The 27,016-nt window shown below is 40.5% G+C and overlaps 2 protein-coding genes across 5 annotated transcripts in view; one reads left to right on the top strand and one right to left on the bottom strand.

The window, feature by feature from the left end:
- Positions 1–10,867, bottom strand: part of LOC122547043 (desmin-like) — a 42,059-nt gene extending 31,192 nt beyond the window's left edge. For both annotated transcript variants that reach the window (XM_043685639.1, XM_043685644.1), the window contains exons 1-2: positions 10,524–10,867; positions 3,592–3,742 (exon numbers count right to left, since the gene is read on the bottom strand). In XM_043685639.1, the coding sequence (XP_043541574.1) occupies positions 3,592–3,742; positions 10,524–10,750 (378 nt within the window). In that variant the 5' untranslated portion in view covers positions 10,751–10,867. The remainder of the gene's footprint in view (positions 1–3,591; positions 3,743–10,523) is intronic.
- An 11,441-nt stretch (positions 10,868–22,308) lies between these two features.
- The window catches only part of ccnc (cyclin C), a 28,633-nt gene continuing 23,925 nt past the window's right edge, over positions 22,309–27,016 (top strand). The window contains exons 1-3 of one of the 3 annotated variants that reach the window (XM_043685626.1): positions 22,309–22,612; positions 24,784–24,890; positions 25,499–25,583. In XM_043685626.1, the coding sequence (XP_043541561.1) occupies positions 22,581–22,612; positions 24,784–24,890; positions 25,499–25,583 (224 nt within the window). In that variant the 5' untranslated portion in view covers positions 22,309–22,580. Of the gene's footprint in view, positions 22,613–22,921; positions 23,025–24,783; positions 24,891–25,498; positions 25,584–27,016 lie in introns of those variants that run through there. The other 2 variants (XM_043685620.1, XM_043685632.1) reach the window with 2 other exon arrangements.

Here is a 27,016-nt window from a genome sequence, read left to right as displayed (position 1 = left end):
TTTGGAGGTGGCGGAAATGACGGCGGATGATACGCTGTATATGGAGGTTGGCGGGGTGGTAGGTGAGGACCAGTGGGTTCTGTCCTGGTGGTGATTGGAGTGGCAGGGCTCAAGGGCGGAGGAGATGTGGTGGTGGGCATCGTCGACCACGTCTGGGGGGAAATTGTGGTCTTTGAAGAAGGAGGCCATCTAGGTTGTCAGGTATTGGAACTCGTTTCAGAGAACACCTCTGGGACACCCGGACCAACCAACCCAACCATCCCGTGGCTCAACACTTCAACTCCCCCTCCCACTCCACCAAGGACATACAGGTCCTTGGACTCCATCGCCAGACCTTGGCAACACGATGGTTGGAGGAAGAGCGCCTCATCTTCTGCCTAGGAACCCTCCAACCACAAGGGATGAACTCAGATTTCTCCAGTTTCCTCATTTCCCCTCCCCCCACCTTGTCTCAGTCAAATCCCTCGAACTCAGCACCGCCTTCCTAACCTGCAATCTTCTTCCTGACCTCTCTGCCCCCACCCCACTCCGGCCTATCACCCTGCTCCGCTTTTCCAGCAGCACATTTTCAGCTCTGATCTCCAGCATCTGCAGTCCTCACTTTCTCCTGTATGTAAGAATAATAAGGTTGTATTTAGAGGTGATTTTAATTATCCAAACATTAACCGGGACAACCATAGTGTTATAGGCTTGGATGATAAAGAATTTGTTAAATGTATTCAAGAATTTTTTTTTAATCAACATGTAACTGTGTCTAGTACAGATGGAACAAAACTTGACTTTCTCTTGGGTAATAAGACAAGACAAAGTGACTGAAGTGATAGTCAGGGAATAATTTGGGTCTAGTGATCACAGTTCTATTTATTTTAAAATAGACATGGAAAAAGGATAGGTCATCCTAAACTTAAAGTTTTTAATTGGAATAAGGTAAAATTATTTGGTATGAGACAAGAACTCAAAAATTGATTGGAATAGGCTGTTTGCAAGTAAAGGGATGTTTGATAAGTGGGAAGTATTCAAAAGTGTGATAAGGAGAGTTCAGAGTCATTATGTTCCTGTTAGAGTGAAAGGTTAGGCTGGTAGGATTAGAGAACAATAGATAAATAAAGAAATTAAGGTTCTAGTCAAGAATGAAAAAGACTCATGTTAGGTATAGATGACTCAATTCAAATGAATGTCTGAACAGTACAAAGACTACAGGAGCAATCTTGAGTGAGATCAGGAAGGCAAAGAGAGAGGATATAAAATAGCCTTGGCAAATAAGATTAAGGATAATCCAAAGAGATTCCACAGAGAGTACATTAAGAGGAAGAGAGCAACTGGAGAGAGAGTAGGGCCTCTTAAAGGTCAAAGAGATCATCTATGTGTTGACCCTCAGGAGATGGGAGAGAAATTACATGAATATTTAGCATCAGTTTTTACTCTGGAGAAAGAAATGGAGGCTAGAGAACTCAAGGAAATAAATATTGTGTTGATAACAGTCCACACTGCAGAAGAGAAAGTGCTGAGGTGTTAGAAATTATAAAGTTGGATAAATCTCTGGGAGCTGATCTAGAGTATCCCAAGACATTGTGGGTTGTTAGAGATGAAATTACAGGGTCTCTTGCAGAAATATTGGTATCATCTGTAACTATGGGTGAGTGCCAGATGACTGGAAAGTGGCTAGTGTTATGCCTTTGTTTAAGAAGTGATATAAGGAGAAGCCTGGGAACTATAGACTTGAGAGTGTGACTTCAGTGATAGTAAGTTGTTGGAAGTGATTCTGAAAGATAGGATTTATGTGCATTTGGAGAGGCAAGGAACAATTAGGGATAGTCAGCATGGTTTTGTGCTAAGGAAATCGTGACTCACAAACTTGATTGAGTTTCTTGAGAATGTAACCAAAAAGATTGATGAAGGCAGAGTGGTAGACATTATTTACCTGGACTTTCATAAAGCCTTTGACAAGGTTCTGCGTGGTGGACTAATTAGTAAAGTTAGATTACATGGGTTTCAGGATAAGCTTGCCAATTAGATAAAAAATTGGCTTAACAGCAGGAGACAAAGAGTGATGGTCGACTGTTGTTTTTGGACTGGAGGCCTGTGACCAGCAGCGTTCCATAACAATTGGTACTGAATCTACTTCTGTTTGTCATTTATATAAATTATCTCGATGAGAATATAGAAGGCATGCTTAGTAAGTTTGTGGATAACACCAAAATTGGTGGCATACTGGACAGTGAAGAAGGTTATTTAAGATTACAAAGAGATCTTGATCAATTGGGTCAATGGGCTGAAAAGTGAAGCAGGTGGAATTTAATTTGGATAAATTCAAAGTATTGTATTTTGGTAAAACAAACAAGGGCAAGTCATATAGAATTAAATTTAGGGCCTAGTAAAACAAATAGACCTAGGGATTCAGGTATGTAATTTTTTGAAGTTTGTGTCACACATAGAAGTAATTAGGGTGGTTAAGAAGGCACTTAGCATGCTTGCCTTCATTGCTCATACATTTGAGAATAGGAGTTGGAATGTTATGTTGAGGTTATCCAGGACGTTGGTGAGACCTCTTCTGGGGTATTGTATCCAGTTCTGGCCATCCTATTTTAGGAAGGATATTATTAAGCTGGAGAGGATTCAGCAGACATTTACCAGATTGTTGCAGGGAATGGAGGGTTTGAGATATAGGGAGAGACTTGATAGGCTGGGACATTTTTCACTGGAGCATAGAAAGGTTCCCAGTGACCAAATAGAGGTTTGAGAAAACGTGAGTGGTGGCGATAAAGTGAATAGCAATTGTGTTTTTCCCCTAGAGTGGACGATTTCAAGACCAGGGAGCATATTTTTAATGTGAGGAAAAAGATTTTAAAAAGACATGAAGGGCATTTTTTTTTTTACACAGAGGGTGATTAGTCTGGAATGAACGTCCAGAGAAAGTGGTGGAAGTGGGTACATTTTCAACGTTTAAACAAAGTACATGAAAAGAAATGTTTGGAGGGATATGGGCCAAGTGCAGGTAGGTGGGATTAGTTTAGTTTGGGATAATGGTCGGTGGACTGATTGGACTGAAGTGTCTGTTTCCGTATGACTGACTCTAAAACTGATTATAGGACTGTTCTTGAATGACAGACGGAATGCGACAGATACTAGAAATTCCAGCGTCTTTCATTATTAGATATATTGAAAATAATCTCGAAATCAATCGTTTTGTCTTTATTTTATTCCTTTGGGATTAATTTGCTTCCTATTCATGATACTTCCTTTGTATATTTAAATTGCCTTTCGAGGTCTATCCTTATGTTAAAATGTTCGCTTTTGTTACTGTAGCTAAATTAGATGATCACAGATTCTGCTTGCTCTGTTATTTTCGCCAATTTTTAAATGTTGACTCGACCGATTTCGGCTAAGTGAAACTGGTAGTTCTTGGAACCTGAACTATCAGCTTCAATGCTGCGGAATTTCTCGTTTGATCATTTTATTTCAACTGATAAGATTTACGATGAGAAATGAACAACTGTCCATAATATTTAACTCTATATGGATTTAAGGATGGAGACCGCTGTTCGGTTCATGAATTATGTCACGGATGTTACTGCTTTAAGTGTTTCTTACTTTCTCAATGTAAGCAGCCAGCCTATCGTTGAGAATAATCATCTCTTTCCTCTCGTTGGTTCGAGTGCTGAGGAATTGCTGACTGGTTGCAGAAGCGGCCTCCAGATCAAATGCAGGTTCTATCCCCGCTCCCAGGTAGATTGCACCCATTCTGAAACAGTGAAGAGTTCAGGACGTGAGCATTCAAACTGTCCCTTGGTAAAAAGAGGTTCCAAAATAAAATTGACCTTTAAGTATTAGCGGCTACTGATGAAATGGTCAAACCAGTTTTTCTCGAACGCTTGAGAAAATTGGACTGAGCGCAATTTCTGCGTATCTTAACACCGCATGCACGCTTGAAATGGAAGGCTGGAGAAAGGTATTTGACAGACAATTCAACAGTGCTTCGCTCTACCTGTTCTGAGGAAGCTTTAAAATGTAACACTGCAAACTGTTTAATAAGAACAATGTAACTGCGGCTACATAAAACCTACACCCCAGGCCACTGAAAACAAATACTGTATCTGCAGATCCTTAACATTAGCTTTTAGTGACAACCTACTCCCTATGTGTCGACTTTAAGTCGAAAGCATTGCTTGAACAGAGTAGAATCCATTCAAGAGCACTCATTTTCTTCGGAGATTGGGTATCTGAGCGACACTTGTACAAATCGGATCTGGTCTGCAGGAAGTAGAGTTAGATCGCATTCAGTGTTGTATTCTTGCAATTATCTGAAACCATTTAAAAGTAATTTATTATAAACATAACTTAAAGCTAATGTTCTTTCAACTGATCAGGTAACTGATGAAATAATAAACACACGATCATTTTCATCAGAATGAAATTTCTGTGTAGCCGCGAAGACATCCAACTTTTACTCCACAACCACCTGATGAAGGAGCGGCGCTCCGAAAGCTAGTGCTTCCAATTAAACCTGTTGGACTGTAACCTGCTGTTGTGTGATTTTTAACTTTGTACACCCCAGTCCAACACCGGTATCTCCAAAATCACAACTTTTACGTGTAAGTGTCACAGGCGATCCCGAGCCCTCTCCACTAGTGTCAATTAGTGGACAATGTAAAACGGAGTCTTAAACATGGGTGCCTACTTGCAAAGGTCCTCTAGCCTATGGATGTAAACGTAGAAGATTATATTCCGCGTTACTGCTGTTTATATCTTGCAAATGTAATCTTCCACTGTAAAGAGTGCTCGAATCGCATTACATTCTGAATACTTAGTGGTGGATGATGTCATGTCCCAGTCATTGATGACAATAAAGATAATTAATTATTCAGTTCATAGCTTGTCGAACTGATAATTCCCTCAACGTTTCCTCCCTTTCACTAGACCAATAGCAATAATGAGTAAACTTCAGAAAATAAAAGCAAAAGCTACATAATTTGACTCCCATTGCGCATGGATGTGTCAGCGCTGCCAATGGGTTTATGACACTGGCATTTCTTCACGCCTTACAGATAATTCTAGTGTAGCTGAGACAGGGGAGCATTCGAACTCCAATGTAGTTTGAAGCGCACAGTTGCAAAGGATCACCCCGGTGTGAGCTAAGATAGTGCATGTAGATGTGATATTTCGAGTAGCAGTCAGGTTCTCGATCCATAAGGTTTACACCTCATACAAATTCACGCCGTTCTTTTTGGAATAATCGGAAGGCCTCTCAGTCTCACAGAATACCGCTCTTTCTGTTAAAAAAAACTAAACACAAGAGGAAGCAGGGCAAAAAAAAAACGAATTGACCCTTCAAAATTATTCTTCAAAGTGTTTGTTTGAAAACAAAAGAAAAACTTTCTGGAACAGGATCAATCAAGTGTTCATCGTGCAATATCATACAACAGTGCCTTGTCGCCTTTCTGTTACTTGTGCATTTCATCCGCTCTCTTCGCTATCTGTGAACTTTCATTTAGCTGTTTAATCGTGGTTTAATCATTTCGATTTTTAACAGTGTGAGAACACCGCGATCCCATTTAACCTCCACTGGCCTGACGCTTTCACTGAGGCAAGCTGCGAAAAGCCACGAACCTGCAGTTGTTTGTATGCAGTCTATCGCCAGAGTCGTTTTGACATAGAAAATAGATGAGCGCTGATAATAATGAAACTTGAGAAAATATGTTCTCGCTGCTTTTATTCACAGATCCATCCCCTCACCGACCATGCCTACGCCCACACCAGTCACTGCCAGGGTCCTGCTCACAAATAAGCCGTATCTATGATTTAATCAAATTCGTACTTCGCTGAACGAACTTGATTGGGGAGAGAGTTAACACTCAGTCTAGTCGATCTTTACGTACTAACAGTGAATTATGAGCAGAATACGTTCCAGGCTGCAACATTTCGGAAATGACATAACGCTGATTCAATTCTCCTTTCCCTCCCATTCTAAACTAAATAAACAACAGAGCCTTTGTCCGAATTTTCCTCTGGGCTGATATTAGCCGGAGGTTTTGATTGCAACTCATTGGTGTTAGAAAAAAAAATAGGATGACAGAGGATAGCAAGGACCTGCAGCAAACCCAAGCAACCCAGTAGCTGCAGTCACAAACAGGCATATAGTGAATGATGCAAAACCTGTTCGAGAATGTGAAATTGTAGAATGTAGCGCTTATTGAAAGCCTGAGCACACTTCTTTATCTTTCCCCATCTTCCCTGAATGGCGCAGTCTACTTATTCCGCCTCAACAAAACAGTATATAAAATGAATGGGTTTAACTAATTCTCCATCGATGGCAGTGGAGAGAAAGGTAACATTTACTTTCAAACCGGAGCAAATATTGTTAATGCGTTATTTAAGAGTTACTTATTCTTCCCATTGTCACTATGTAGAATTTTTAATAAGTAAACTGCGCCATCACAAATTCTCAGCTCCCCAAGCTTTTGATGCTGGAGTCAGTGGATCGATTTGGTTCCAGATGTAACGTTAATGGAGGGAGGGAGGAGACGGAACAAAAAATAATCCAAATCGACATTCCAATTGTACATTTAAAGGAAAACATACCTAACGGTCAATAAAGAGACAATAGACCAGACTCTTCACTGAAAATGTGACGTTAAACCAGGTTGAACTACAATAGAATCTCGATTGTAGTGCATTTTTCATTTAAAACCAATATAATGCAGTTGCTTTCGATTGAAACTAAAATGAACCCAGCCCAAATCACTTAACGCTATATCGCCATTCAAAGTCAAGCTCAAATGGATATCATACAAAACCGTAGTAAAGGTTATTTACACTAGCATTCATTAAATAAAATGCAATTACATACCAAGTACTCGCGAAAATAACTCGCTTGCAAATCTCTATAAATACAATGCATGCATTCTTTTCATACCAAAGGACTGCTTTTACCTAAAAGTTATATTAGTGATAGCGAAAGAGACGAGCAGTCGGAAATAAATAGTGTTTTAAAGATAGTCAAAGGTTAATGTAGGCTTCATGGGGTCAAACGGTTCTACTGAACTGAATTTATACAAATAACACATAGGCTTTGATAAATTATAATTCCTGCATTAGACTTGAAGTAATGGATAGAACGTTGTGTTAAAAAACCCAGAAATTGCTGGAAAAACTCAGCAGGTCTAGCAGCATATGTGGAGAGAAATCAGAGTTAACGTTTCGGGTCAAGTCACCCTTCCTCAACACCCTTTAGTGTTGGCGGACGTTATATTGTTCATAATGACAACACATCGGGCACTACCGGGAAACTATTACGTTATTTTGGGTTTGCTCTATTGGTTTGGCGATATTACTGAACTAAATGCATATATTAAATCCTTCGGGGGTCACATTCGAAAAGATCGGTTCCTCAAACGATTTTAGCGATTAAAACAAACATTCGACTAAAGTTGCCAGGGTTTTCGTTGGTAAATATACCCACGTCACAAATCAGGGACAATGGCTGTGTGACATTGAATTATGTGAAACAATGACAAACCAGCTCGCTGCATTTCACTTGTGTGCACTCCTTTCGAGTTCAGGAGACTACAGTATATGGACCGACTTTCTGCGCATCTGAAAGTAATAGACCCCACCCTCCCATTCAATCCTAAAAGGATGTAGCAGAGAGAAAAAAAATCTCTTGATGAAGTGAAAGATGCAAATGACTCAATAACAAATAGACAGTACCGCTAGGATCACTTCTAATTCAGGTTGGAGCTTCGAGGAGTTATTCCTAGATTTTCCCTCCCAAAGCATATTTAATTGCTATCAGATGTTCGCTGTGACTCATATGATCTATCAATTGTCTTCTAATTCGATATCGCAATCAATTTCGAGGGTTCTTAATGATGTCCCTCATATTCTAACATGGATCATTCCACTAAAAATGCATACGTGTGTAATGTTGAGGCATTGTTGCTGTTACATTCAAATATAGGTATCGTTTTTCATGAGGCCGTGCAATACCAAAGGAACAGTTGGAAGAGGAACCCATTCCCTCTTTCGTCTTTTAATTAGATTATGGTTGATCTATACTCCAGCTCCGTTTTCCTGCCTTATTCCAGGGCCTTGGTACCTGTAACTTAGAAAAATCTATTGGTTTTAGATTTATGGGTTTCACGTGACCCAAGCATGCACATCCATATGATGATTGTATTGTGTGTAGGGGGGAGGGGAGGGAGGAAGGATGCTTTTGCGAGGGTGGGGGTGATGTGTGTGAGAGAGAGATCCAGATTTGTACTTCCCCTTGGGTTAAACGTCTCTTTGGATTTCACAACAAAATAAAAGGAGCTTTAAATTATAGGTTCTTATGTAGGTTTCAACAGTCCACTTAGCAATAACACTCCCTCTAAAGTCAGAAAATTTCTAGGTCCAAATTGCGCTCCAGAAATTTGAATAAGAAGTCCATACTAACTGTGATGTGTTGTTTTGTCAGAGGTGTTGATTTGTGGAAGAGAAGTTAAACTGATGCTGCAGTTGTTCCAGAGGTATTTGGTAAATATCCCTCGGCATTATTCTGATGAACATCGACGTCCTTCTCCCCATTATACTGCCCAGCATTTATCACTCAACTAACACCATTAAAACAGAGTAACCGGACATTGGCATATGGCTGTTTGTGTCAGCATGCAATGCACAAGTTAGTTGCCACATTTCCCCACGTTACAACCAGGATTACATTGCAAAGCAGTTCTAAAGTGTATTGAAGCATGCTAAGATTATAAAGGCCATTCAAGTTTCTATTTCCTTAGTTTCCCGCCCACCCTGCTTTTTCTGGATTCGGCCATAAACTCCCCACCCCATTACCACCAGCAACTCTCCCACCCCAAGGGAAAACACTTAGTGTACTTAATCTCTTGAACATTTTCAAATATTCAATTAGATTAAACCTATAGCCAGTAGGTCTCACGATTTCCACTTTATACTTACTCATTTCCACAGTTCTCTTAACTGTACTTACTCCCCCTCCTTACTTCCAGTAAGCATTCAACTCAATTCTTTGAGTTTTCCTAGTTTCTGTCATACCTTTTCTGAAGCCATTTTCTGTTTGAGTCTTCCCATTTGTTTTCTTTTTTTTATTCACAACTTAGGATTCAGCTCTATCGTAGTTCACAGAACTTTGACCTGTGTCCATCCCATTCCACCACCTTCAATGGGATGCCACTAAACACATTGTCCTTTCTTCTCACAACATTATAAGTTCTTGTCCGATTCTGGTCCATTCCTCTATGACATCCCGCCCCTCCACCTCACCAAAAAAATATAATTTCACTCCCTTAAACATCACGCAGAGGGTGGTACGTGTATGGAATGAGCTGCCAGAGGATGTGGTGGAGGCTGATATAATTGCAACATTTAAGAGGCATTTGGATGGGTATATGAATAGGAAGGCTTTGGAGGGATATGGGCCGGGTGCTGACAGGTGGGACTATATTGGATTGGGATATCTGGTCGGCGTGGACGAGTTGGACCAAAGGGTCTGTTTCCATGCTGTACATCTCTATTACTCTATGACTTTCACACGGAAGTAAAGGGTGGTGCAACACCTGCATTTTTCAGTGTCCTTGACCCTAAACAGTCCTTGCCGGAGAGAAAAGTATTTGTACTTCTAAAATACTTGATATTCTATATTTGCTGCTGCAAATGTGGTCCCTGCTATGTTGGGGTGACCACCAATGGTAAGTTGGTCATCACTTTGCAGAACACTTTCATTCAACAGACAACTATGACCAAGAGCTTCTGGTCATCTGCAATTTTAATCCTCTATCTCCAAACCACTCTGGCTCCTCTATCTTCAACCTCTTACACTATTCCATACACAGAATTGAGGATTATGGCCAGATACTTCACAATTTCTGCCCCCATTTTGAGATAGTGTTTGGAGACAATAATTCTGCTTTCCTCCTTTCCAAGGCCTATCTTTTGTTTCTTTACTTGTCCCACTGTCGTCACATTTTGCCTGCATTATTATTCTTTTGTTATTAAGTTTCATCTACTTCACATATCTTTCCTTTTGTTTGTGTTACCTTTCTCTCACTGTACTCCATTTGACTTAAAACCCGGTTAGTGAGTTAATCGACCAGGAACATTAATTTTGTTTTTCTCTGTCTAACCTGCTGAATATCTCGAGAACTCGCTGCGTTTACTCCAGCTGGCTACCATCTGCTGTATTTTGCATTTGTCAAAATTCAAGGGAACTTTCTTCTTTGTTTAAACTTTGTTCCCTCGTTTAACTCTGGTGGATCTGCACATAACCTCCGTCTAGTACTATGTATAGTGCAGCACCCAAATCTCAATGCAGCCAGCACTTTAGGTAGAATTTGATATCAACTCTGCAGTTAAAGCACCTCATGACCGATCAAATTGTGTCATATCAAATTGAAGAGTTTTTTTTTGCAAGGCTCTATTTTCGTTTCATGTCAAATTAAATAATTTAAATCTCTTTCACAATTCATTTGTTTTAAACAAGAATTCAAGGGGAAAAGTCAAACCCTGCACTTTACCTGGTGATGCGAGGTTCATATACAGCCGAGTTGGTCCTTCTGCTTGCCTGCATCCCTCCTCCCCCTACCAGCCGGCCAGTGATGCGGCTACAACTGGACGAGCGGGGTTGTGCTGGGCGGCGAGATGGAGATGAGCTTGACACCCGCACGCGGTACGAGGCGCTGCTGGTGCTGTTATCCTGAAAGTGGCGGCGGTAGGAGGACATCCTTTCCGGGCTGCGACTCATGTTGTTGGCTGCCTGGTTGATTGACCTTCCTTTCGGTTAGGCTGATCCTATGCTACTTCCTCGAGCGGCAGTGGGACATTTTATACATCCTCTGAAATGCCAAATCAGCGTATGCTTTGAGACTGTTTGGAATTTTTTTTAACCTAAGATCAATTTGTAGGCGGGCCATCTCCCTTAATATTTGTCAAAGTCGTGTTAAGCGGCACAAAAGAATGCGCAATCTTAAAATAGAACGTTTAAGCAATTAGACACTACATTGATGTAATCCCTATGGATGGGACTGAAGCCTGGAAAGTGAAGCAAATGCACTTTACAACATAAATGTATTTAATTAGCTGCAATGAAAAATCATCTCAATACTTTCCCCCTACCAAAGACTTTGTGTAAAAAAAAGTTTTAGTTTTTTTTGAAGGATGTTTTTGTTAATTTATTTTCAAAATTCATAGCATTTCTGCTAGAATTATTTTGGATTAGACTTTAAGAATGTGTAATATCTCCGATAATATTTAATATTAAACAATGTAATCAAATTAATGACATCTTAGTGGACACCTAATTAGCTTCCAAGATGGGGTTGCATTAACTGCATGAGCAAAAGTTTATTTGAATAATTCTGAATATGCAGGTTAGCAGAAACATATTATGGCTCACTATATTACTAACACATCCCTATCTAAATATAAGATTTTTAATAATTCAGACTTATGTTTCATGATGCAATGTATCATGATAAATAATTTGCTTAGTGATATAAATTGTTCCCTGATAACCTACCCAACACAGAGGCTACACTATAATTATGTTATTAGGTTGAAAGGTTACTTTACAGAATCTGTCTGGTGGACAAAAGCTGATTGGGTGGAATTTACTATTAATCCTGACTATATTTGAAAAGGTTGGATATTCAGAAATGTGCATTTCATGAGATTCAGTTTGCAAAAGCTTATGTGATAATAAGAAAATCATATAACAATCGTATAGCTTTTCTTCAGCAAATGTTAATTGTAAGACCAAAACATTGTAAAATTTTAAAAGCTCAGTCACTACAAATGCATTTTTTGATGTGCTATTCTTGTAGTAACAGTCATTTAGATTCTGTACAGAGTCTTGAGTCAGAGACATGAAGACTCTAAGATGGAACTGAAGGTAGAGAGACAACATGTAAAGGAAAGGATGAGATCATGGAAGTATTAGGGATGGGCATCAAATACTGACCCAGCTTGTCATGACCACAAGCCATTAATGGATTGAAATAAAACTGGTGAGGATTTAAAATACAATGCATTAAGAGACATTGGCGAAATCAAGTTTATGAACTAGAACAAAACAGTGAAGACATGTACTTTATCAGAGGTAATGTGGTGATGTTGTGACAGTGGATGGAGGTTTGACAGTGCATCAAAGTTTTACAAAGCCTGATTGACTGCTCTGACACAGGTCTAAAATTGGCAGTTAAGATATAATTTTATGGTTTCAATCTTCTCCATATGTAATTGTTTTTATTTATACTTTTTTTTACTGTGAAGGGGACAAAGAGAAATAATCCATTACACTAAAAAACACAGAATATCCTTTATGCCTTTAAACTGGGCTATTTCAGTGTTACGAGTGGGACAGAAGGCTAACTAAAGAACTTTAAATGAGGAGGTATGAGGCAGAACGGATGGATGAAGGAAATGATGAAATGTTTGAGGATTTTAGATTTGAAAGAGGAGTTAACGGACTAATTGAATGTAGGCATTTTGAGGAGGGGGGACTGAAATGGCAGATTTGAAAGACAGTGAGAATGATAGTGTCTGAATGAAGGGACTCATTAATAATGTCAACAGGTATGGAGTTTGGAAAAAAAACTGACTGGTTACAGTTTGGGTACAGAGGAAATCAAGGGAATAATAGATCAGTGCTGTCGGGGAGGTAATGATCTTGAAGTAGAATGCATTAAGGATTGGGGCTAGATTCTGTGAGAGGGTAACTGGTGGCTAACAAGAGCAAATGGGAAAATAAAGGAAAAATGGCAAGAAAGATAACTCTGAAAGTCAATCTCAATGCTGCAGAAAAGAAATCTAAGAATTATTTGTACATCATTTTGATGTGCAATGGTTGAGAAAAGGTTTGGGGAAAAGATTAAGTGAGAGGTACTGGGAACTCTGAGTTATATTAATTGAAAATACAGCAGGGTAGTCGAGAACTTACCCAAGGAAAGGGAATCACTTTGGCCATAAAACTGAGTAGCACAACATTGCTTCCAGCAATCCTACAAAGGCCTACTGAAGCTTCCCTTTTTCATGATTCCCTTCACCTGTGTGCTTGCAATGATCTTGAATAGGCAATATCATTATATCAGCCTGATTGGCTAACAGGGCTATCTGTGCAGGCAGCAATTATTATTAAATCCTTAAACAAGAAGCATTATGAAGTGAGGTAGCCCTGTTCTATTAATATGCAGTTATTGTGCAATCACCCAAAGAGGTTCATCTTGGTCATCTTTCAACAACACTTATAATAAATTTATCCTGTGCCAGTCTGCAATACCTACCAGCTTTGGACCAAAATAAATAAAAACACTTGAACATATAAGTTAAGAGCAGGATTAGACAATTTGGCCTCTTGGAGTCTGTTCCACAATTGAACTACTGACAGAAGCAGGCTGCCATCAGGTTTTCCTCCCAACAATTCACCACACAAGGTTAGAGAGCCATCATTGAGACCTATGGAGTGACTTGCAACACTGTGGAGAATATCACTGATTTCCTCAAGGAAAACTTTCATTGCCTTGATCACTTAAGGAAACATCTTCCTTGAAAATTTAAGAAGCAAAGTGTACAAAAGTCATTTCAATAAATTTTCATTATTGTTACTCATACAAGTAGATTGATTTCTCTTGACTTGTAAGAAGGTGGTCTGTACTTTCACATTTTCCTGAAAGCATTTCTCCTATGTTGTAGTCCTTATTTGCCTCAGTCACATGAGAAGATTGCCCACAGAACTTCAAATAATGCTGTTGCATTGTGATGATTCATGGTGTAGTGATGTTATCCAACAGTAATTTTCAACACAGCATATTCCCTAACTGAGACATACTTTCAGACAGACATCAACCATTGATTATCTTTATTTTCCTATAAAGAGAGAAAAAAAAACTTGTCAGATTTCTTTGTTCATTTGGAACAGCAAGCAATTTCAGCTTAGAGTTTCAGAAACATATTGAAATAACTTAATTAAATTTAGCATATTTACCTTGGAAGTATGTGACTTATTGCCATAACATTTCTTTAACAAGGACAAAGTACTTTAGTATGTGAAAACAATTGTAGGAATTTGGAAGTATAACAAAAATGCTGAAAACAGGAAACAGATCAGGAGAATACAGAATCATAAAATCATAGAATGGTTCTTGCACAGAAAGAGACCATTCAACTCATCATACCTATGCTGGCCCTTTGAAGAATCAATTCGCCTATTGCCAGTCACTCTTTCTCCACTTGTCACTGGCAAACCTTTTTTTTTCAGGTAATGCACAAATTCCTTTTTGTAAGAACCATGACCATTTTATTTTTGTGAAGTTAAAATCTGTAAACTGCAAAGAAAAATAACTATTTTTAAAAGCATGGATTTACCAGATTTACCCAAAACAATTGTGATAAACATAAATAAGCATAATTACTTAGGATTGAGGACAGAGTTAGCTGGAGTGGATGAGTAAGGGACTTTAGCGGAAAAGATGGTAGAGAAACAATGGCAGATACTTAAGAAAATAATTCATGACTCATAAGAAAGATATATGCCAGTGAGAAGGAATGATTCTGGGAAGGGGTATTAAACAGATAAGTTAACAATAACCTAAATGAAAATAAAAAAAACACGCAATGTGGCAAAGATGAATAGTAAACCAGAGGATTGAGAAAGTTTTAAAATAACAGAAAAAGATTAATTAAAAAGTGAAAAATAACCTTGAAGGTAAAGTAACAATTAACATCAATATGGGCAGTAAGGACATCTTCGAATATACAAAATGAAAGAGAAACACTTAAGTAAAGATAGGCACCTTAGAGAATGAGGCTGGGGAGATAATATTGGTAACCGGGAAATGATAAAGGAGTGGAATAAATACTTTGCATCACTCTTCTTGGTAGAAAACATGAATACCATTACAAAATTACTAAATAATTAAGGGGCAAAAGAGGAAATAAATACAACAGCAATCACTGGAGAAAAACGTTCTAAGGAAAGTAATGGGGTTAAAAGCTGTATAATTGCCAATGTATCACTTTTATTCAAAACTGTTGGTGGGGGAAGCTAAACAAACAAGTAACTATAAGACCGTAAGATAAGGAGAAGAATTGGGATATTTGGCTCCATTATTCGATCATGGCTGGTATGTTTCTCATCCCCATTCTTCTGCCTTCTCCCTGTAACCCTTGAGCCCCTTACTAATGAAGAACCTATCTATCACCATCTTAAAGATACTGAATGACTTGGCCTCTACAACCCTCTGCAGCAATGAGTTCCACAGATTACCCATCCTCTGATGAAATTCCTCCCATCTCAATTCTAAAGGGTCATCCCTTCATTCTGAGGATGTGTCCTTGGGTCCTAGTCTCTCCTACTAGTGGAAATATCTTCTCCATTTTATCCAGGTTGCAATAAGTTCCCCCCTCAAACTTCTAAACTCCATCGGCTACAGACCCAAAGTCCTCAAATACTTGTCATATGACAAGACCTTCCTCTCTGGGATCATTCTTGTAAACCTCCCCTGGATCCCCTCCAATGCCAGAACATCCTCCCTTAAATATGGGCCCATAACTGCTCCCAATATTCCAAATGCGATATTCCAATATTCCAAATACCAAAGTGTTTCCCCTTTCACCGAGGTGGCACGGTGGCTCAGTAGTTAGCACTGCTGCCTCATAGCACCAGGGTCCCAGGTTCAATTCCAGCCTCGGGTGACTGTCTGTGTGGAGTTTGCACATTCTTCCCGTGTCTGCGTGGGTTTCTTCCAGGTGCTCTGGTTTCCTCCCACAGGCACAAAGATATGCAGGTCAGGTGAATTGGCTGTGCTAAATTGTCCATAGTGTTAGGTGCATTCGTCAGAGGGAAATGGGTCTGGGTGGGTTACTCTTCAAAGGGTCGGTGTGGACTGGTTGGGCCGAAGGGCCTGTTTCCACACTATAGGGAAACTAAACTAGAACAGCCAAATTAACCTGCATGTTCACCTTAAGAGAATCCTGGACTAGGATAATTTGTGCGTCAGAATACCAAAGTATTTTCCCTTTCACCAGGGCGGCATGGTGGCACAGTGGTTAGCACTGCTGCCTTACAGCGCCAGAGACCCGGGTTCAATTCCCGCCTCAGGCGACTGACTGTGTGGAGTTTGCACATTCTCCCCATGACTGCGTGGGTTTCCTCCGGGTGCTCTGGTTTCCTCCCACAGTCCAAACATGTGCAGGTTAGGTGAATTTGCCATGCTAAATTGCCCGTAGTGTTAGGTGCAAGGGTAAATGTAGGGGAATGGGTCTGGGTGGGTGCGCTTCGGCGGGTTGATGTGGACTTGTTGGGCCGAAGGGCCTGTTTCCACACTGCAAGTAATCTAATCTAAAAAAAAAAGCCTATGCTTCTGTTCTTAGCAAAGTGCATGACCTCACACTTTCCCACATTATGCTCCATCTGCCACTTCTTTGCCTACTCTCCTTGCCCTGTCTAAGTTCTTCTCCCCACCTTAATATTATCTGTCCCTCCATCTATCTTTGCTCCATCTGCAAACATAGCAGCAATGCTCTCAGATCGGTCATCCAGGTCGTTCAGGTATAACCTGAATAATATTTGTCCCTCCACTGACCCTTACAGAATTCCAGTAGTTGCAGGCTGCCTTCCTGAAAAAGACCCCTTTATTCCCACTCTCTGCCTTCTGCCAGTCAGTTAATTCTCTATCCATGCCAGGACCTTGCCCCTTACACCATGGGCTCTTGTTTTATTTATCGTTTCCTTAGTGACACCTTGTCAAAGGCTTTCTGGAATTCCAAATAGATCATGTTCACTGGCTCTCCACTGTCTAACTTGTCCATTCCCTCCTCAAATAATGTTAAGAGATATATCAGGCTTGACCTCCCCTTGATGAAGCTATGTGGTCTCAGCCGTGTTATACCAAGCACTTCTAAGTGCTCTGCAACCTTATCCCTAATATAGGACTCTAAAACCTGCCAATGCCCGAGGTCAGGCTAACCAGCTTATAATTTCCTGTCTTCTGCCTCCTTCCCTTCTTAAACATGGGTGTTACATTTGCCATTTTCCAGTCCACTGGGACCCTTCCTGACTCGAGCGATTCATGAAAGATCACCACCAATGCCTCTACAATCTTCTCAGCTATTCCCTTCAGAACTCTGAGGGGTAATTCATCTGGTGCAGGTGATTTATTAACCTTCAGATCTTTCATCTTCCTCAGAACCTCCCTAGTGATGGCCCACTACACCTCTGCCCCCTGTTTGAAGTTCTAGTATGTTACTGGTCTTCCACTATGAAGACTGATGCATTGTATCTGTTCAGTTCCCCCGCCATTTCTTTGTTCCCCATTATTACCTCTCCAGCCTTATTTTCCAACAGTCAAATGTCAACCCATGCTTCTGTCTTACATAGAGTCATTGAGTCCTACAACACAGAAACAGGCCCTTTGGCCAAAACTGGTCCATGCTGACCAAAATGTCCATCCACGCTAAACCCATTTCTCTGCACTTGGCCCATATTCTTTTAATCATTTACTATGCATGTATTTGTCCAAATGCCTTTTAAATGTTGTTAATGCACCCGCCTCAACCACTTCTGCTGACAACTTATTTCATATGTATACTACCCTCTGTGTAAAAAAAGTTGTCCCTCTGGTACCTTTTATTCTTTCCCCTGTCACCTTAAACTGATGCCCTCTAGTCCTTGATTCTGCAACCCCATGAAAAAAAACTGAGTGCATTCACTCTATCCATGCCTCTCATGATTTTATACACTTCTATAAGATCCCCTATCAGTCTCCTATACGGAAAAGAAAAAAGTCCAAGTTTGTTCAACCTCTCCCTATAACTCAGACCATTGGGTCTTGACAACATCCATGTAAATTTCTTCTGCACTTTTTCCAGTTTAATAACTGGGGCGGCACGGTGGCTCAGTGGTTAGACTGCAGCCTCACAGCACCAGTGACCAGGTTCAATTCCAGCCTCAGGCGACTGTCTATGTGGAGATTGCACATTCTCTCTGTGTCTGCGTGGGTTTCCTCAGGGTGCTCTGGTTTCCTCCCACAGTTCAAAGATGTGCAGGTTAGGTGAATTGGCCATGCCAAATTTCCCATAGTCTTAGGTGCGTTAGTCAGAGGGAAATGGGTCTGGGTGGATTACTCTTCGGAGGGTCGGCGTGGACTTGTTGGGCCAAAGGGTCTGTTTCCATGCTGTAGGGAATTGAGTCGAATCTAATCTAATCTAATCTAATCTAACATGCTTCCTGCAGCAAAGCGACCAAAAATGAACATAATACTCCAAGTGCGGCCTCACCAATGTCCTATACAACTGCAACATAACTTCCCAATTTCTATACTCAATGCCCTGACTGATGAAGGCCAGTATTCCTAAAGCTTTCTTCACTGCCCTGTCTACCTGTGGCCCCACTTTCAGAGAGGAGAAAGTGAGGACTGGAGATCAGAGTCGAGAGTGCTGAAAAAACACAGTAGGTCAGGCAGCATCCGAGGCGCAGGAGAATCGATGTTTTGAGCAGAAACCCTCCATCAGGAATGAGGCTTGTGGGCCAGAGGCTACTGAGAGATAAATGGGAGGGGTTGGGGCTGGGGCTGGGGAGAAGACAGCTGAGAATGCAATAATTAGATAGGTCAGAGAGGAGGGTACAGCAGATAGATGGGATAGACGATGGACAGGTCAAGAGGGCAGTGCTGCGTTGGAGGCTTGGGACTGGGATAAGGGAAGTGAGAAAACTGGTGAAATCCACATTAATCCTGTGTGCTTGGAGGTTCCAAAGGTGGAAAATGAGGCGTTCTTCCTCCAGGCATTGGGTGGTTAGTGTTTGGTGATGTAGGAGGCCCAGGACCTGCATGAACTTGGTGGAGATGGAGGGGGTGTTGAAGTGTTCAGCTACAGGGCAGTGGGGTTGACTGTCCCAGAGATGTTCTCTGAAACAATCCAGCACCACACTCTCGAGTCTGATCTCCAGTATCAGCAGTCCTCACTTCCTCCTAGTTGATTTCAACTTGACTGCCAAGCCTCCTCCAAGGATGTCTAACTTGAAGAGATACAAGGATCTCTACAAGGATCTCAGTGAGTCTGTCTCTCTTTCTCTCTCACTGCATCCTCTGCCCTGATGCCCTTCAGCCACATTCGGAAGCCGTTCCACCCGATGTGATCTCCTCTAATCAGGGAGACAGGATGTCAACTACGGATCATTTCAAAGAATACCTCTGAGACACCCACACCAAACAACCCCACCACCGTCTGGATTAGTGGTATTGGAAGGGCACAGCAGTTCAAGCAGCATCCGAGGTGTGGTTTCCAGCATCTGGTTTCCAGCATCTGCAGTCATTGTTTTTACCTAACCCCACCACTGTGGCTGAACACTTCAACTTGCCTTCCCACTCCACCTAGGACATGCAGGTCCTGGGCCTCCTCCATCACCAAACCCTAACCACCCAATGCCTGGAGGAAGAATGCTTCATCTTCCCGCCTTGGGGCCCTGCAACCACACGGGATTAATGTGGATTTCACCAGTTTCCTCATTTCCCCCCCCCCACCTTATCCCAGTCCCATCGCCCTCTTAGCCTGTCCATCGCCTTTCCCATCTATCCGCTCCACCCTCCTCTCCAACCTATCACCTTTTCCCCACTTTCATCTACCTGTTGAATTCTCAGCTACCTTTCCCCCAGCTCCACCCTGGCCCACAAGCCTCATTCTTGATGAAGAGCTTCTGCTCGAAACATCGATTCTCCTGGTCCTTGGATGCTGCCTGACCTGCTGTGCTTTTCCAGCACCACACTCTTGACTCTACTTTCAGAGAACTGTGCAAATGAACTCCAAGATCCCTCTGTTTCACTACACTCCTTAAGGCATTACCATTCACCATGATATTCCTACCTTGATTTGACTTTCTAAAATGCAAGATCTCATACTTATCTACATTAATCTCCATTTACTATTTCTCGGCCCACTTCCCCAGCTGATCAAGGTCCTGCTGCAATTTCTGATAACCTTCCTTGCTGTCCATGTGTGCCTATTTTAATGTCATCTGCAAACTTACTAAACATGCATTGTACATTCTCATCTAATTCTTTGATATAGATAACAAACAGCAATGGGTTCAGTAGGGACCCCTAAGGCACTCCAGTAGTCATAGGCCTCCAGTCCAACAAGAATCCTTCCACTATTACCCTCTGTCTCCTATCACCAAGCCAATTGTGCATTCAATTTGCTAGTTCCCCCTGAATTCCATGCGATCTAACCTTCCAGAGTAGCCGACAATGTGGAACCTCATCCATATAGACTACATCTACCACCCTGCCCTCATCAACCTTCCTGGTCACGTCAGCAAAGAACTCTAATAAATTTATGACGCATGATATCTCATGCACAAAGCCATGCTGACTATTCCTAATCAAACCTTATCTCTCCAAATGCATGTGTATCTTATCTCAGAATCTTCTCCAGTAACTTACCTACCACAGATGTTAGGCTTACTGGTCTATAGTTCCCAAGTTTTTCATTGCAGCCCTTCTTGAATAAGGGCATAACATTTGCTACCCTCTACTCTTCCAGCACCTCACCCATGGCTAACGATAATGCAAAAATATCAGCCTGGGTCTCCGCAATTTCTTCTCTTTGCCTTTGGCAGTATTATTGGATATATCTGGTGAAGGTCAGGGGATTTATCCACCTTCATACATTCTAATTCATCCAACACCTCCTCTACTGAGATATAAAACTTATATTTTGTAGATCTAAAAAAACCTTTCAATTGTCTTTTATATCAATAGCTAGCTTACCCTCACATTTCATCTTCTCCATCCTTATTGCTTTACCAGTTGTCATCTGCCTGTTTTTTTAAGGCTTCAGGACCCTCTGGCTTGGCATTAATCTTCACCACATTTTCTTTTGCTTTTACACTAATCATGATTGTCTTGTCCTCCTCTTAGCATTTTTCTTCTTCTTTGGGATGAATTTCTGCTGTGCTTCTTGAATTACCCCCAGAAGCTCATTGCTGTTCAACTGTCTTCCCTGCTATGTTCCCCTTCTATTCAACTCCGGGCAACTCCTCTCTCATGTCTTTGACGTTACCTTTACTCAATTGTAATACAATTGCATCTGATTCCAGCTTCTCCCTCTCAACCTGCAGTGTGAATTGTGTCATAATATGGTCACTGCCTGTCGGGATTCCTTCACTCTAAGATCCATAATCTAGTCTCTTTGTTGCTTATTCCCTGGTGGGCTCTACCATAAGCTGCTCCAAAAAAAAAACATCTTGTAGACATTTCACAAATTCCTTTTCTTAGGATTGGAAGCTACCGACCTGATTTTCCTAGTCCATGTGCATATTAAAATACTCATGGTTATTCTAATATTGCTTTTCTTACATGCTTTTTCTATCTCCTTATTTATCTTCTGCTCCACACCCTGACTACTACTGGAAGAGCCAAAAGGGTAATCTCAGCAAACCCTGTGGATTGGGAACATTAAACTGCTTTCCCAGACTTTCCCTCTGCCCATAACATCCATTGGTTGTTGCATCTGTCTTACATTCGTGTAGAGGTATGTTTATAATAGTAGAGTTAATATGTTAACAATTCATAATTGTTTACCTGTCGCTATAATTGATTTATCTGGAATAAATTGTGATTCTTGTTAAGTGTTAAACCTGGTCCATGCATTCTGTCAATTTGGATCGAAAAGACAGGTAAATTACTGAATTTTGCCCATTTTTAATAAACTCTTTAACTTTGTGATGACTCTGAGAATAGCAGGACTTGATTTCAAGCACACTACCCCAGCGAGTTGTGACAATGTAGCTTTAAAATTTAAAATGTCAAGAATACTTTGTCACCTGAAGGGAGTTACCAAGTATAATTGTGTGTGTAGGGATTGGTTAGAGGTAGGAGTAATTTCCCCCGGCTTCAGCAGAAGGCTCACTGATGATGTTATCTAGTACTGTGACGAAACATCTGAAAATGAACCTTCCAGCTCAGCGAGCAAACCTACATCCAGAACCTCAGCCTGAGCTACAAATCTTCTCAAAACTCGCTAATTTCCACTTGGGCTGAAAGGGACTGTAGGCAACCTGAAACGTACACTTTCATGTTGGAGTGGGAGTTATGAGTCTCTGGTTCTTTCAACTGTTTCGAAAACAAATTGGAACATTAATTCCGTAAATTCAACTGATGAAAGGAAACAGTAGTCATGTCTATTTATGAGTTTATTTAAAAATCACAAAAAACCTATTCTTCTCGCTGAAGCATTTAGTATTCTCGTTTTTTCTTCAAAAACAAACAATAAAGTCTTGTGTGTTTAATTATATAATAAACCCTGGTTGTCGCGGATGTTGATGAGTTGAGAGTCTGGACTCTTCTGTAGTTGCTCTGACTCGCCCCGGAAGGTTTTTACCGGGGAACTTTCGTCGTGACCTCAGGTTCCTTGACGGAAAGATTTCGGGGTTACGTAAGGAGCCGGAATGAAAATTTAGGGTTTTACATTTTATACCCACTCGGGGAGTGAAAAAATAGGGAAAAAATAATAATAAGGAGGAGGAGAAAGAGAGATTAGCGACGCCCCGTGAGGTGCGGCTGGGCTCTGGATGAGAGGAGATGGCGGGGAACTTCTGGCAGAGCTCGCACTAGTGAGTGTTTGATCTCAGGCTGAGGCCTAAACACAAGCAAAAACAAATGTAGAAGCTGATTTTGGAGAACTGTGCCCAAAGCCTCTTATTTAAAACGTGCAGGTCTTTCTGCTCTGCATTATTTCTGTATTTTATTTCGGCGAAGTTGCTGCATTGCATTCCAGCGTTTTCTTCTTGACCCAGTCTCTTTAAATACGAAAAAAACAACTGTGTTCAAAGGAGGGGCGATGGAAGAACTTGTAGGAAGGAGATCATTAATTCTTCATGTGTCTGTGTCTGTGTCTGTGCTGGTGTTGGGGTGGGTTTTTTTTTCTCCTCTAGGAATAACAGGGCCAACATGTAGTTATAAAACTCTACAGAAAATTTAACGCAAAATAAGTGAAATGTCACCATATCCAACTGATCTATAAGGGTAGGTGGGTATTCTATAGTGAAAGTCTACGACGACTTAATGCTGCAATTTCTCCAAATGACACGAGGTTTCGTACGTTTCTTTTGTGTTTTTGAGTTATAACGTTGTTGTATTCACAATTTTGCGATTTCGTGGCCGCGGAAACTGTTTCAAGTTATTTATTTACGTTTAGACGTGGTTCATATCTACATGTTTTCTAGAGATGAGATGCATTTTATATGAACAGCCCAACTGTCGTCAGTCGAGCTGTATTTGTATATTTCTATTGTAACCATTGTTTCAAATGTTTAAAACCTTTCGTAATAGCAAAACACGAGGTAGGCATCCACACAAGCAACAAAGGCAATTTGTTCACAAAATAGCTTTTCTTCCCAAGGACAAGCTTACAATGCAACAAGATGCTGAACGAAATAGTCACAGCCTATCACTTGAAATCCTCGAGTCATCTTTAGAATATTACTGTTTTAAGCGTTTCATTATCAGAACAGATGTCTATTTATCTCGTGCTGCCTGTTTAAAAAGGAACGGTTGGAACACAGAAATTAATCTCTAACAATCCCTAACTAATCACATCTGAGTGCAGCTGTATTCTGATTTTGCAGATGCAGGAAGTGGCTTGAATTTTATCCTAAGAATCGGGTGAGCAAGTTTCACTCCATTGTTTTGAGTGAGTCAGTTGTTAGTCTAGTAAAGAGGCCTTTAAAAAAGGAAAACAAGCTGATTTTTAAATAGTTTTCTGCAGTGTAGGTATTACTGGCAAGATTGGCATTTATTTCAGTCTTTCAAATTTATTCATGGGCTTTTCATGAGAAAGTGTTGGTAAGCTATGTCCTTGAACTGCTGCAGTCCATGTGATGTAGGTGTACTCGTGGTGCTGTTACGAAGAGGCTTCCATGGTTTTGATCCAGTGACAGTAAAGAAATATTATATATTTTTAAGTTGGGATGATTTGTAGTTTGGTTACTTCCAGGTGTTTGTTATTCCCTTGTTCTTCTTGGTGGTAGGTGTGGAAGGTGCTGTCAAGGGATACACAGTTTTTTTTTGATAGCACAGGAGGCTGCTATTGTGTGTTGGTGGTGAAGGGAATGAATATTAAGGTCATGGTTGAGGTGGCAACCTTGTGGGCTGTCATTGGTGTTGAGATTCTTCAGTGTTGTTGGGGCTAAATTCATTCGGGCAAGTCAACAGTGTTCCACCATACACCTGGCTAGTGCCTTGTAGATGGATAGGATTTGGGCAGTGAGCTGATAAGTTCCTTTTCTCAGAAGTCCTCGCCTCTGACCTGCTTTCGTCACCATAGAACATGGGCTGGTCTGGTTCAGTTTCTGGTCAATGCCAACCCCAGGATTAGATTTTGTTTACAGGATATGATTTTTGTTGACAGATGGTTGAGTGATATTTTTGCATAATGATGAAAGAAGAGAGCAATTTGTTGTATCCAGAGTATGTTCTTCCCCTTTATTGCTTTGAAATAAAATGTGGTTACTGCTTCAGCCGATGCGTGATTGCTCATCAGTTACATTTATTACTTTTGCCAAAATATTGTGAAAATAGGAGACAAGTATGCTCCATCTTTATATTGACCTCTACATGTTATTTGGTATCTGTAACCTCTCAGGGTTTTAGGTGATCACAAGTCTGAATCCCTTATAAAATTAATTTGTAATATGTTGAAATGTTTCATTTGCCTACTATTTAACACATTGGCATCTATCACTTTTTTTCAATACTGCATCAAACCTCTTTTGTTCTGACTCAGTTTACAGTGGATCCTTGATAAGCAAGATGTAATGAAGGAGCGGCAGAAAGATTTGAAGTTCCTAACAGAAGAAGAATATTGGAAACTACAAATATTTTTTGCAAATGGTAATCCTTTTCATCAGTGTTTGTTGGTTGTTAAATAAGGAGTTTGTGAGGAAAACTAGTATATCCTTTTTTTCCACCATAACTGTTTGACTTTAGGAATAATACATTTTTCTAGTTTCACCCCTTGTTAATAGTTAGCATGTCTGAATTTGGTAAGTTACAAATCGCTGAATTACTGCCATTATATTCTCGCCATTATTTCCATATTCATGGAGAAAACATTAAAGCACATCTCTTTTTATTGCAATATATTTTACCCTATATGTTTTAACAATGATCTAGGGGGTAAATAGGATGCCATTAAAGTACAATGTTAGACCAAGGAAATTAGATGTGAGTAAGAGGAGAGTACTATAGTACTGCAAAAACAAGACACTGCAGATCTTGGAAATCTGAAATAAAACAGAAAATTCTGGAAATGCAGAAAAGAAGATGCAGTTACAACTTCAAAAAATTGTTTTACATCTTGTGACTACTGGGACAAATTAATATCAAGAGCTAGGCTATGATTCAGGATTGTGTCCTGCTGCTATGTAATACATTTCTGTACCACCCATCATTAAATGGTGAGCAAATAAAGTAAACATTTCTACTTGTTTCACCATTAGTGATCCAAGCCCTTGGGGAGCACCTCAAATTGAGGCAACAAGTTATTGCAACTGCAACAGTCTACTTCAAGAGATTCTATGCCAGGTAAAGCACTTGAAATTAAATTTTACATTAAACTCATCTATCAGTATATATTGTACACTGGTCTCAACCTTTTGTAGTTTTAATGTTTTTGAGACCAGTGGTCCCCAGCTCCAGATGACTTTTTGAATTTAAGTGCAACCTGGGATCTGTTCTGAAAAAGTTCTAAATAAACAGCTTATTTCTAGTGTTATATAAATGTAAAGCCAAATAAATATATAATTATTCATTTGTCCTCTCATTACAAAGTCTCAGTGTGACACCTGAGACTGCACATTATCTGCTAATTCCTTGGAGGCTGTTTTGTAGTTTGAGATTGCCAGTCATGTACAGTCCATGAAATGGCTCTTTGTGAGGCAGGTGCCTTGGATTTAATTGTCTTCATCTGGAGAATGATGTCTCAGCGATATGTGCAGTCAAAGCAAGCTTTTGCATCAAAAGCACAGATGATATGAGTGGATATTTTTTGTATTTACAGATCCCCCAAAATCACTGTCCATTTATCTGACTTTCAACTCTATATCATCCTGCATGGTTATTACATCCATTTCAACACCACTGCTTTGTAAATCAAATGTCTGATAGAATTTGGTAGCCAACGCACTCACGCCTGCTTGACAGATTGGCATGGGGCACGGATGGGGTTCCTCTTGGTGGAGGGAATAGTGGTCAAGGGGCATAGGTTTAAGGCAAGGGACAGGAGGTTTAGAGGGGATGTGAGTGAAAATATTTTTCACTGTGGGTGGTGGGAGCCTAGAACTTGGTGCCTGTAAGTGTGGTCAAAGCAGAAACCTTCATAACATTTAAATATTTAGATGTAGAATCGTGATGCAAAGGCATACAAAACTATGGGCCAAGTGCTGTAAGATGGGATTAGAATAGTTAGGTGGTTGTGCTAGTCAAAAACAGACTTGATGGGCTGAAGGGCTTTTTTCTATGCTGTAAATTTGTGACACTGACATACATGATGCCTTGTTCCAGCGTACTTAATTCCAGGAATTGCTTGTTTAATTCCGCTGCTGACCACCTCTAGTGAGGGAAGAAATTTTTGTGGCGGAACAATTTTTCTTTGTTTTTGACTTTTCTCCAGCATTTTCTCCACACTTGGGAAATACTGCAGTGTTTTTCTTTAGTTTGGGAGACCATGGCCTCAGCTTCAATTTTTTTTGCATTCACTGCCCTAATTATATTTTTCCGTATGGTTCACAGATCAGCTTGTTCTGTTTTGACCTCCCATCTGTAAGGAACCCAAAGTCGAGCAACCACACTTTGACTGACAGCCCACCGCATACTTCTTTGTTTAATTTAAGGTGATGATTTGGGGCATCAGACCTCTGAATCTTTGCTGGATCTTCCCTCAACTTATACTGTAAACTGATGTGAGGTACTTTAGTTCACCATAAGCAGCATCAGATTCATTGAGTAAGGATTTAAAC

This window comes from Chiloscyllium plagiosum, chromosome 3, assembly GCF_004010195.1.
Source record: "Chiloscyllium plagiosum isolate BGI_BamShark_2017 chromosome 3, ASM401019v2, whole genome shotgun sequence".
Lineage (NCBI taxonomy): Eukaryota > Metazoa > Chordata > Chondrichthyes > Orectolobiformes > Hemiscylliidae > Chiloscyllium > Chiloscyllium plagiosum.
Note: the sequence above shows the minus strand (reverse complement) of the source record. Positions and strands in the feature narration are given on the sequence as shown.